The following is a 12,992-nucleotide window of genomic DNA, read 5'->3' on the forward strand; positions in this document are numbered from 1 at the left end:
CACTCTAGAAAATTTTAACAAATGACAAGTGGATAGTTTTATGTTTCATGGACATTATTGTTTTTTTTTGTTCTTCTAATGGTAATTGTTATAATTTTTTTTATTATCTTAGTAAATCCTTTTGAATTCAGTTAGGATTTTATTTGAAGATAATAAATTAAATTGTTTATCATATCACTACTATTTCCATTTTATTTATACTTTATTTTATCTCAATTTTATGAACTTCCAATTCTATTAACAATGAATGGTTTTTTTTTTAGTGAATTTTGTTTAGAACCATTTAAAGACGGTTGTATTTAGTGAAAAATTCATTTATTACAACTATCCCACTTACTAATCTTATTCTCTGGATGATCTATTTATTCTTCATGATAATCAATATTTCATGATTATTACTCTTGTTTGTTATTAGATGTGAGATGCAAAAAGCTAGGTTATTTTCCCTTTACCCATATTATTAGTGTTTTTGTTATTCCATTCCATTCTATGATGCAATTTTTTTTTGTTTTTTTACTTGGAGAGGTTTTTGAATAAATATATGTTTCTTTAATATTTTATATCATTAGTGACTATTAATGCTTATCAAAATTGTTCATTACCACAAGAGTTGATTCAGATATTTTATTCCTAAGTTCCCAGTAGGGTCAACATACTAGGGCTCTTAAATTATATGAAATCAACAATGTGATATTTCCTATTATTCTTCATTTCTATATCCATAATCCTTAACAACAAAAAAATACCTTTTTTTTTTAGTATCTAATCCATATTAGTTATGCCAATATGGTAGTTATTTTTTTTAATGATATGCACATTTCTTAGTATAAAATATCATTTATACTAGTATTGCTCCATAGTAGTAATTCATTATCCTGTTGTGTTTTTTTTAGTATCTTTTACTATCATCAATTATTTCTTTTTTTAGGGTACAACAAGAGAATAATAGAATATCTTTTTTTGATGATTCACATGTTCTTATGGTAGTAAATATACAAATTTTGAGTATTAATAGGAAACTACTAAAGATGATATTATATCAAAGAAATGCAATTTTTGGAAGTCTTTTTTTTTCTTTTTCTTTTTTTTATTAATTATATTTATATATGAAATTATCATCTCTATTTTTTTTTATTAAATTATCTTCAGTTGAAGGAATATATTAAAAAAAAAATATGACATTTTCTACAGTATTGTTGAACAAGAATATTGCTGTCGATTTCTTCTTGAGAAAGAATTATATCATATAGAATATTACTCCTTTTCTGTGAAGTTAATATCAAGGAAATTTTTTACAGAGGATGAATTCACAATTGTTCATCAATAAAATCCCAGAAAGATTTTGATTACTGATAGTGCTGATGCTAATACAGTCCTATTACTATTACGTATACATACTTCTGATAGAACACATGTTTTTCTCCAACCAAAACGAAATGATGACAAATATGCTGACTCCATCACCATTTTTCTTCTGTTAATATGCTTAATTTAGTCAACACAACGGAAGAAAAAAAAATTGACAGGGGTAAAAAAAAAGTAAAGAAAAGAAATGGAAAGAAATCATTAAAATTTGGGAGATATAAAAAATTGAAAGATAAAGCATATTTATGAATTACAGACGTACATGCATACACACACACATATGTATATATATATATATAAAGATCCAATCCTTTTGTGCGTCCTTAACCATAAGAGATTTCTTTAAAATACTCTGCATTCTTTTTCAAATTAATATATTGTTCTATTCCTTAAACTTATATCATTATCAATATCAATTTAACAACCACTTTTAATCTACCACCCCTTTATTTCAATCATTTAACCTATCATAGTCGATATCAGAGACTACAATTTTAATAAGAAAAATATCCTACTAACACAATGACTTCAGAATCTGAAAAAACTCAAACACCAATTATTTTTGCTCCAGAAACTTACCAATACGATAAATTCACATTATCTGAAGAAGATTTAGAAAAAGATCCAATTGAACAATTCACTAAATGGTTTAACGAAGCTAAGGATGATCCAAAGGAGACTTTACCAGAAGCTATTACATTCTCGTCAGCTGAATTACCAAGTGGTAAAGTCTCTTCTAGGGTGCTTTTATTTAAAGAACTGGACCCTCGAGGATTTGTAATATATTCCAATTGGGGTACTTCAAATAAAGCCCATGATATCAAAACTAATCCAAATGCAGCAGTGAATTTTTTTTGGAAGGACTTACATAGACAAGTCAGAGTGGAGGGTTTTACTGAATTTGTTAATCGTGAAACTTCTGAACGTTATTTTAAGACAAGACCAAGAGGATCCAAGATTGGTGCTTGGGCATCTGAACAATCACAGATTATCAAAAATAGAGATGAATTAGAAGAACGTAAAGTCTTGAATGAAAAGAGATGGGAAGGGGTTGAAGACGTTCCATGCCCTCCATACTGGGGTGGTTTAAGGGTCGTTCCATTAGAGATTGAGTTCTGGCAAGGGAGACCCAACCGTCTACACGACCGTTTTGTTTATAAAAGAAAATCAGAAAATGATTCTTGGGAAGTATTTAGATTAGCCCCATGAATATAATTTTCCTTATATACGTATGTATGCGTATATTGTATATTTTGTAGAGCACTTTTGTTATATTAGTATGACTTTAATGAACGTAAATATATGACTTTTTAACAATAAATCATCAAGTTTTTGTACTTGTATATACTTTTGAGAGAAAGAAAAGGAGAAAGGAAAAACCGTATTGCCACACACTACGCTTCAAAAAGTTTCAAATTCTAGCAATAATAAAGTATACAAACATTAAAATAAAATCTGTAATTTAATGTAACTACACTGGGCAACTAAGTATATTTTTACCCCAGTCATTTTTATTGTACTAGGTTTCTTTTTGTGATCCCCTGCTTAGTGCATAAGGCAATTATGTTTTTGCATTACTTCTTATACATATATATAATTGTATTTTTTTTCTTTTACGAAAAAAAAATTAAACTGAGTTCTTTAAAAAAAAACTTTAATTTTAAGAGGAGGGCATCTCCATGGAGGAAGTGTTGCAATAATTACGTCTATCAAAAACTCAACTATTATTTGATCTTTTCTATAGCTGAATTTAAATTTGCAGGATTCCATTGATCTATCTAAACAATTATCGAGTCACCCGTACTTACTTCTTAGAACCATTACTAAAGAAATATACAACATAAAATAGAAACGATGAGTAAGATTAGAATTGAAGATTCTGCTACTAACAAAGCTGAGTTAAATGAGTTTGAACAACATTATTTCAATTCCTACGATAACTATGGTATCCACGAAGAAATGCTGCAAGATACTGTACGCACTTTATCTTACAGAAATGCAATCATTCAAAATAAAGATCTTTTCAAAGATAAGATTGTTTTAGATGTTGGTTGTGGTACCGGTATTCTTTCCATGTTTGCAGCAAAACATGGTGCAAAACATGTTATCGGTGTTGATATGTCTAGCATCATCGAAATGGCAAAAGAGATAGTCGATTTAAACGGATTTTCTGATAAAATTACTTTATTACGTGGAAAATTAGAGGATGTAGAACTGCCATTCCCAAAAGTTGATATTATAATTTCTGAATGGATGGGTTATTTCCTTCTATACGAATCCATGTTGGATACTGTTTTATATGCTCGTGATAAATATTTGGTTGAAGGTGGATTAATTTTTCCAGATAAATGCTCTATCCATTTAGCTGGTTTAGAAGACTCTGATTATAAACATGAGAAACTAACTTATTGGCAAGATGTTTATGGGTTTGATTATTCGCCATTTATTCCATTAGTTATGAGAGAGCCAATTGTGGATACTGTTGAGGGACATCTAGTCAACACCACAAAGAATAAAATTATTGAATTCGACTTAAATACTGTCAAAGTGTCAGATCTTTCATTCAAAACCTCATTCAAAGTGGAAGCTAAAAGACAAGATTGGATTAATGGGTTAATCGCTTGGTTCGATATTGAATTTCCACATCCAAAAGGTAAAAAACCAATAGGATTTTCCACAAGTCCCTTTGCACCATATACTCACTGGAAACAAACTGTTTTTTATTTAGAGGATGATTTAGAGGCTGAAGCTGGTGATATTCTCAAGGGTGAATTAACATGCCAACCAAACAAGACAAATAATAGAGATTTGGATATAAAAATTACCTATGAGTTTGAGGCTCATGGAACTGATTCTAAAGAAAGATCAAAGAAAAATGAAAATGTTTATTTAATGCATTGATTTAAGAGAAAAGAATCGAGTTTTATTTTATTTCTTTCTTTTCTGTTTTACTCTCATTTTGCTTGATTTAATTTTATTAATATTAAATTAGAAATATATAGACTAATATTAATTGATTAATATTCACATGCAACCTCAGAAATATATGTATATTGAGTTATATTATTTGTATACTCCATTCTATCCTAATACTTTCTTCTCCTTCTTCTCCCTCTTGTTACTTTTATCTTTTTTTTATCTTTCCAACCACCTTTTTTCTTTTTAAATACCATCATACTATAGAAAACTAATAGCGAAAAAAAAAAATTCAGAAAAAAATAGTATATTAAAAATAATTAATTATATAAATGAATAAAAAAAATTTCAGTCTATTATACAAATATTATCTGTTATACTATTTAATCGTGCTTCAAGGTTTCGGTGAAAACAGCAGCTGGCTTAGAAGCGTTCTTTTCAATCTTCTTAGAACCTAACTTTTCAGCAGCGAAAACCTTAGCGTATGGGTTCAATCTTAATAAGATTTGCTTGTTCTTTAATGGGTTCTTCTTTTGAACATGAGTACGTTTTTGGGTGGCTGGACCAGCTGGTCTAACAACAGATTGAATTTCAGAAGAGTTGATGATTCTGGTAATGTCAGTAGTAGAGACAATGTTAGCTGGCAAAGAGTAACCAGACTTAGCAGAAGCAACAGTTTCAGAACCCCAGATAGCGTCTAATTGGGAGAAAGCAGATTCAGTCCAGATAACGAATCTACCTAAGTGAGCACCTGGAGCTAATTGTAATAAACCTAAGGAGGCGACATTGGCAGTTTCAACACCTGGAACGTTTCTTAAGGCCTTAACAATACCGTTGTCTTGAGCGTAAACAACTAATGGACCTTTTCTTTGAGTCCATCTTCTGTTTCTGTACTTACCCTTGCCGGCTCTTAATTTCTTGGACTTTAAGACCTTTAATAAATCAGCAGAGGCACCGACAGCCTTCAAAGCAGCAACGGCATCCTTAGTCTTTTGAACAGATTCTAAGTCAGAAGAAACAACTAATGGAATTTCTGGAATCTTTTCAACTCTGTGACCTCTAGCTAAGACCAAAGAAGCAACGGCGGTAGCAGCGATAGCAGAAGCAGTGGCATAACGTTTTTCGTTGTGGTTAACCTTAACGTTCCATTTTCTCCAGGTCTTGGTTGGAGCAAACATACGACCACCACGACACATGTTACCGAAAGCACCTTGACCGGATCTACCAGTACCACCACCACCAACTCTTGGAATACGGGCGACAGCACGACCAGTACCCCAGGATTCAGCAGAGGTTTGGTGACCAGCCTTTTCAGAAACAGCGTAAGCTTGTCTCTTGTTCTTGTTAACAGACTTGAACACAGAGTGGACAATATCTGGACGAATTGGAGCAGAGAAAACGGCTGGTAATGGTAAAGCGGTAGAAGTAGCTTCACCGGTTAAAGCGTGAACAGTAACTTGTGGTTGAGACATTTTTCTTTGGTGATTTTTTTTATTCAACTAAAAGGAACAAAGGGGAAAGGACTGTCAAGCAAACGTAAATGTCAATTGTATTGAAAGCAAAAAAATCCAAAGAGTTTTGTTCAATGGTAAGACAAGGTGCTTTAAAAGTGAATTGAAAAACAAATCTTCAAGTTAGTTTATATATAATCTCAAAGAAATGAGTAACATGTCTCAACTTTCCAACAGAAAAAAAAAATTTTTTTCCACCACAAAATTGAATCAAAAAAAAGAAAAAAAAATAAAAAAAAATTTTTTTGTGTTAAAAACAAGAAAAATAAAAAAAAAGGAACTGCCTTTGGGCTCTGGAAAGTCTAGATTCTCTAAAAACCAAAAATTTGGCTATCTTTGAATTTCCTAAACGGTCTTTAATTTTAAACATGCGGACATTAAAAACCGCGCTAAATATAGGCTTATTCCGCCAGATGGCTTGTTACAATAAACACATAACAGCAATCGTGAATTGCGGAATTTAATTAGGTGAATTGTTGCTTTACATAATAAACATCAGATTCTTTGCGGAATGTATAAACTGCCAAACCAGAAAAAAAACAAATAAAATAAACAAAAACAGGATTATAAAATCTGATTAGACCCATATATCATAATGGCTTAAAAATTTCACTTCCACTTCTTCTAGAAAAAAGATCAAAAAAGAACTGCGCAAGCCCGGAATCGAACCGGGGGCCCAACGATGGCAACGTTGGATTTTACCACTAAACCACTTGCGCCTCAACCTCGCGACTACTACTGTGGAATAGAATAGTTATAATCATCAAGATTACACAAGATCCTGAATGAAGCTAGAACTAATTATTGTATTAATAAGCCATACACGTGCTACAACATTAGATGCTGCATAATAAAAAGATTAGATTACATAAGATTCTGGCAAATCTAGAATTACCTGTTGTTTTAATAAGTCCCACGTGTATTACTAACCACCATGATTAGAGAATTGGGGTGCAGTTCTAATCCACTAGTGCACCTAAATTAATGTAATGAATTTTAGGGTGAATCAGTCAAGTCATTAATGTACTAATCTGAATAATCGATCGAGCTCCAGAAAATACATAAAAGGACAACGTTTTCTGGAGATAAAAAATCATCTTCCATGACCGTTTTTTGTAAATAATCTATATATTATATATGAACAAAAAGAGAACAACAAGCAAGTAACAAGCCAAGTAACTTCGAATAAATATATTAGCTCGTTAAAGCCGCTCAATATATAAGACCGTTTTAGTAATTGTATTATCGATTATAGTTGATTACTGTCTCGATTACTTGAATAACTATTAATATTATTTGTGCTTCCCTGGAATACACAAAGAATTTCACCACTTCATAATACAACAGTTACCCTAAACAATAATAGTACTAATAAAAGAAAAATATTCCAGATTGACGATAGGTTTCTGTTGTGAAATTTCTATGAAATTAGATTCTTCTTATTGTATTTTTTTTATTAAAAACATACATTCAACTTATCATCTAATTTCATACATTCTTATTACAAAGATATCCATATTTAACATAAAAATAAAAATTCTTCCTTCTATTAATGCCTACTTTTTATATTATCCCCATACACTAGAAATTGACTGAAAAGAAAATGTCGGGAAAGAAAACAATTGTTACGTACTGAAATAAATAAATAAAGAACTTCTTTACAATGTTTAATCATAATTATCATATTTAAAATAAAAACTTTTTATAATATGCTTTTAACTATATTTGTAAACTTCTACCTCTTGTGCCTTCTTTTTAACACTTTATTCATTAATTATGAGAGTAAAACCTATTTTTAAAGAATAATCACCATTTTTAAGGAGAAATAATAATAGTTCTGTCCAAACTTTTTACCAATATATTTTTTTCCACTATTTAATGCAACTTGTAATCAGCATCCTGTAAGAAGAGCTAATTGGAAATCTTGGAATACCTAGTCTGCTGAAAATGCTAATTGTCAAAGTGAAGGACTTAGAACAACCAAAACCCTGGGTTCAAAATTGTAGGTGTATTCAAACGAGCAAACGATCGTTGGATGGACATTGGTGGCAAATTACTAAGAAGTTTACTTAAGAGACCCTTGATTATTAAGAGATAGTGCCAGACGTAATTATCAACATTAATATTCGTATTCTATCTAATAGGTTCTGTCTAGAAGAATAGCTAGAATAATGATAATAACCTGAATAATAAGACTAATTTATTTATTAGTTAGAATTAACCAATTATATAATTTGCAAGTATCTGTATATATGATTAATATCCATATTTTTGTATACCACTTAAGGTAACCCCTTACAATATCTTTCTTGTGAAAAGAAAGGAATACACAATAAATAAAAACAAATTTATAATACTCCTAATTTTCTAATTCTTCATAATAAATATATAACAACTATAAATTTATTCTAAAGACTATTCTATCCAAATAGTATCCACATAAATTACCTCCTTTTCTTTGCCAAGAAACTTTCTAATATATCTGTTCGGGGTGTCTTAGCTACTTTTCTTTTAGAAGAATTTGATGCTTGTAATTTACCTGTTAGTTTATTCTTCCTCCGTGTAAAGGACTGATTTGAAATACTTGATTTTTGCTTTGAATAATCCTCACCCCTATTATCATCACTATCACCACTCATAATTATATGATCATTATCAGAACTTTGTATATTTTCATCACTATCTGATATAACAATTGAATCTGGGGAACTTTTTCGAAATATACTATTGCTTTGCATTTTCAATGTTTTGTCTACTGAAGATACTAACTCTGTTGGTTTAAAGGATCTCCGGGAAACTATATCAATTTTGTCCAAAGATTTTCTAGTAAAAGAGGGATCGTCAGGTAACACCCTATTTACATTGACAGAATCTTCTTCTGAAGCAATATGTGACGACAAAACTGACTTTTTTCTTGATGTGTTTGCCCTTTTAACTTCCTTAATTAATACCTTTATATCCTCAGGATTTTCTTTATCCAAAAATTGTCCACTAGAAACCAATAAATCTACTTCATTATCCAACTCCTTATCGATAAATTCCTTTAATGCTGTCTTTTCATCTTTATCTACAAATTTCTTAATGGCATCATTAAATCCAACCTCCGGTAACAGAGATAATTGCATTTTGTTTAGAAGATCATTAACCAACAGTTCGATTTGTAATTCACCATTATTATTACTATTCTCATTATTATTTACTGATAAATTACCTACTTGATCATTACTAGGACCTGCATTTTTATCTTTATCTCTTGCAACTGTTGGCTTCTTCCTTTTATAATATTGAACAATATTATTACTATTGGCAACACGACCAACAAATCTATTACTAAATCTTCTAGGATTTTCCACTTGATAATCCAGCATATCATTAACAATTATTCTACTATTTGTAATCGTGCCAGAACCACTGTTACTTTTATTTGAAGACGTTGGTCCAGCATAGTTTACTCTCAATCTTATTAAAGGAAGTGGAATAGTGATTGATAATTCATTTAAATCATCATCTTGATTCATTTGATCAATTTCAATACCATTTTGCCTCAATTTTTCTTTAGTCTCCTTATTTGCTTCATCAATCATTTCATCAACCTGTCCAATTAAATATTTAGTAACAGATTCTTTGTCGTGCGGCTTTAAAAAAGGAATTTCATTTAAAGATATATTTCTCATCTTAAATGTTCTTATTGTCGTCAATGGGATCGGAATCAACCTTGGTTGACTTTTATTCTGCTTGTAATTAATCTCCAAAATGAAAACATATTTAGATTTAGCCTCAGCATCGCATAAGGATGTAGCCACTGACGATCCTGGTTGTAAAACATTGAATTCTTTTATAGGATTGTAGACTAGATTTGGAATACACTCATGTTCATGTCCCCAAATTACAAGATCCAAAAAATCTGGTAAAAACTGTTCGGGTAAAAAAGCTGTATTGGTATGTCCTATGTGATTTTGATGAACACACATTAGATTAAACCATTCACCATCACGTATAGTGGGAACCTCAAAAGTAACTCCCCCTTCTTTAAAAGTCCTAAACAACCTCTCCTCCCGAATTGATTGTAATCCATACAAAGCCAATTTAGTTTTCCCCTTTTGAAATAACAGTGGTGATAAACAAATCTTATCAGTCTCAAGAACCTTCCCAAAATGATTCACCAACCCACTAACATGTAAAATATCCATAGGACAAAGTAAGGAATCACCAGTGGCATCGTCATGATTTCCTGAAATCGCAAACATTGGGATAGATATATTAAAATTTGGATCCTCGTAATTAACATTAGTGAAATCACTATAACCCAATACTTTTGAAGAATCACTTAACAATTCTAATTCACAGGGCTTATCACCCATACAAGCTAATCTAATGGATCTCATCACTTGATACAAAGATTTCTTAGAAGGTTTATTTATATGAAACAAATCTCCACTCTGTAATATCATATCTACTTGGTAATCCTTAGCAATCATCATTATTTCATGAAAAGTTTTCCAAGAATCATCACATGTTATGGGGTCATTTTCGTTGTAACCTACATGATTATCTGTGGTAATTAAAATACGAATTGTATCCTCATCTGGTAAATCCATATTAAATGAAACCAAATAAAATATGTTTATTTATCTCTCTTGTTCCACCGATCTAATACCCAATATATTCAAAGACACAAAACTTTCCATAACTATATACACATAAACATACACTCCTGTATATCTAGTGCACTGTGACATTATAGGTAGGTTCAAAAAAAAAAAAGACATCTCTGATTAACATGCTTAGGAAGTTTTAATTTATTTTATTTTACTTTTACTTCCAGTTATTTTTTTTTCTTTCAAACTTCCATTTTAAAAATATATATCCCTGTACAAATATATACATGTAAGTGTTAGTGAAACAATAATTATAATCGACGACAATAAAAAATCTCATTTGACACTGTCATATAAGATAATATTATCTATTTATTCATTTACCTGTTATAAATATATGTATTTACAAGTTTCTATTTCGATTACCTAATACAAAAAGAATCCTCCTTCCCTCTTTGTATATAAAACATTATATAAAAGCAAATGCAAACGACTGTGATTCCAAAGAACTGTTATTGTTGCTGGATAGTTTCTTTAATTTTCAACTTTCTTGAATGTGTGTCAAATATATTTGAAAGTTCTTCAAAATTTGTATTGCATAAACTATATTCCATAACTTTTTTGTCCTTAAAAGTGACTTTTATCATAGGCTCTTGATTTGGATCAGTGATTAATTCTTGTGTCATCTTTGTACCTAATACACGTTGTTTAGGTGGGATGGATGCCATTATAAGTCTTGCAGTTTTAGCTAATTATATCAAGAAATAGGAATAAAATAATGGATAAAGTTAGAATGTTAGTAACAAAGTAACTCACTGATAATAGATACAGACTACTAGATACATATAAAAATATTGTAGCAAAACACCTTGCAGTTATAAAGAATCCATTCAACAAATACCTAACAACATACCTTCCTTCCCAAATGGATTAAATTTAACAAACACCTGTGTCATATATTTAGTAAGCATTTTCCCTTTTTTCTTTAGAACCTCCCTATACACACATAAACACACACACACAAATACAGGATAATTATTTAGCCCCTATTGCACTGTGATACCTACCAATTACTCTGTGTTTAGGGAGTTTAACCATTTATTGTAGCACTTGTATTAATATGTATGCATACAAACGCACGTATATATATATATCTATAATATCCGCAGATTACATGGTCTCGAGAGTTTTCCATCTTTATCTTTTCCATTTTCTTGAAATTTCTAATCTTAAGGAACTTTTTTTGAAGATAGGACAAATCAGAACAGGACAAGACAACACAAGAAGATAAATTGAGTTCAATGCACTAGCTTACATATTAATGTAAATTCTGGCATTGACAGAAACACTGTAAAGAATATACAATGGATTATTAAAACATATAAAGAAAGACAGAAGAAGAGAAAAAAGAAATATGAATAACTTAAAAAAATCAAAGGTGAATGTTGACTACAATACAAGTATATAACAATATAATGTGCATTATTAACATAACAACTTGCTACACAACGTTTAACAAATTTTTTTAGTGGATATCTCCAGACTTTCCTCATTTAGAAGTATTACGGTAGATATGATATGGAGAACCTTGTGAAGTTGGGAAAATTAAAGCGTCTGCAATCACAGTGTTATTACGTCTTGAAGTAGAATAAACAATCAAATCGGCAACATCCTCTGCCATTAAAGGAGATACGTCTTGATAAACACTAGCAGCCCTTTTAGTATCACCTTTATATCTTACGACTGAAAATTCAGTCTCAACAACACCAGGTGCAATCAATATGACTCTAATTTTAGTATTAATCAATTCTTTTCTTAAACTATCAGTAAATGCTTTTACAGCAAATTTGGATGCACAATAGATGGACCCAGTTGGGTACGCTTCTCTTCCTGCTACTGAACCAAGGTTGACGATATCACCTGAATTTTTTTTCTTAAATATAGGCAATACAGCTTGTGTCATGTTAATTAATGCAATAACATTTGTATCCATCATTCCCTTTATATCCTCAATGTCAATCTCACCGACTGGATCAGAGCCTAAAGCTTTACCAGCATTATTAACTAAGATATCAATATCCTTAAATTTTTCTGGCAAGTTATCCAAAAACGGTTTAATTGCATCAATATTAGTTACATCCAATTCTGCGATATAAATCTTTGCATGTGGATATTTTTGTAAAAGCTCGTTCTTCAAAGATTCTAATTTAGATAGTCTACGAGCACATAAAATCAATTTGGTCTTACCATCAGACGCATCCATATATTCGACTGCTGTAGCTGCACCAATACCTGCAGATGCACCAGTAATTAAAACAATTTTACCTTCTAATCTTTCTGCTGCCTTTCTACCTTGTGACATTTCTAGTTTTTTTTTTGGGTACTAGTTCGGTTTTAACATATACACATCTCTCAACCTCACCAAAGAAAGTAAATATATCACCAATCACTAATAATAGTTCATACACACTCCCTATTTATACACATAGTGTCTTACTGTTCGAATCTTAGAATCCCTCATTTTCCTTTCAGGATTTCACCGTATAAAATGCACCACCGATCTTCACAACAGTTATTAGGAAGAACTTGGGCAAATAGGCAT

General features: G+C 30.8%; 6 protein-coding genes and 1 non-coding gene across 7 annotated transcripts; 2 read left to right on the forward strand and 5 right to left on the reverse strand.

Moving 5' to 3' along the window:
• Positions 1–1,887: 1,887 nt before the first annotated feature.
• PDX3 (pyridoxamine-phosphate oxidase PDX3) lies at positions 1,888–2,574 on the forward strand (the record flags this gene model as incomplete). The annotated part of the gene is made up of 1 exon (XM_064858187.1): positions 1,888–2,574. One exon carries the CDS (start codon positions 1,888–1,890, stop codon positions 2,572–2,574), a length of 687 nt encoding a protein of 228 aa, XP_064714894.1.
• Positions 2,575–3,219: 645 nt separating this feature from the next.
• Positions 3,220–4,266, forward strand: HMT1 (protein-arginine omega-N methyltransferase HMT1; the record flags this gene model as incomplete). The annotated part of the gene is made up of 1 exon (XM_064858188.1): positions 3,220–4,266. The coding sequence occupies one exon, from the start codon at positions 3,220–3,222 to the stop codon at positions 4,264–4,266; it is 1,047 nt and encodes a 348-aa protein (XP_064714895.1).
• A 398-nt stretch (positions 4,267–4,664) lies between these two features.
• On the reverse strand, positions 4,665–5,753 carry PWA37_001568 (uncharacterized protein; the record flags this gene model as incomplete). The annotated part of the gene is made up of 1 exon (XM_064858189.1): positions 4,665–5,753. The coding sequence occupies one exon, from the start codon at positions 5,751–5,753 to the stop codon at positions 4,665–4,667; it is 1,089 nt and encodes a 362-aa protein (XP_064714896.1).
• A 687-nt stretch (positions 5,754–6,440) lies between these two features.
• On the reverse strand, positions 6,441–6,511 carry PWA37_001569. The gene has a single exon. It is a non-coding gene; the product is annotated as a tRNA-Gly (tRNA).
• A 1,725-nt stretch (positions 6,512–8,236) lies between these two features.
• On the reverse strand, positions 8,237–10,390 carry MRE11 (MRX complex nuclease subunit; the record flags this gene model as incomplete). Its single annotated transcript, XM_064858190.1, has 1 exon — positions 8,237–10,390. The coding sequence occupies one exon, from the start codon at positions 10,388–10,390 to the stop codon at positions 8,237–8,239; it is 2,154 nt and encodes a 717-aa protein (XP_064714897.1).
• Positions 10,391–10,902: 512 nt separating this feature from the next.
• Positions 10,903–11,118, reverse strand: MRPL44 (mitochondrial 54S ribosomal protein mL53 MRPL44; the record flags this gene model as incomplete). Its single annotated transcript, XM_064858191.1, has 1 exon — positions 10,903–11,118. The coding sequence occupies one exon, from the start codon at positions 11,116–11,118 to the stop codon at positions 10,903–10,905; it is 216 nt and encodes a 71-aa protein (XP_064714898.1).
• An 821-nt stretch (positions 11,119–11,939) lies between these two features.
• ORA1 (oxidoreductase) lies at positions 11,940–12,752 on the reverse strand (the record flags this gene model as incomplete). The annotated part of the gene is made up of 1 exon (XM_064858192.1): positions 11,940–12,752. One exon carries the CDS (start codon positions 12,750–12,752, stop codon positions 11,940–11,942), a length of 813 nt encoding a protein of 270 aa, XP_064714899.1.
• Between the last annotated feature and the right edge of the window lie 240 nt (positions 12,753–12,992).

This window comes from Arxiozyma heterogenica (genome assembly GCF_036370985.1).
Source record: "Arxiozyma heterogenica strain weizmannii chromosome Unknown scaffold_17, whole genome shotgun sequence".
NCBI classification, from domain to species: Eukaryota; Fungi; Ascomycota; class Saccharomycetes; order Saccharomycetales; family Saccharomycetaceae; genus Arxiozyma; species Arxiozyma heterogenica.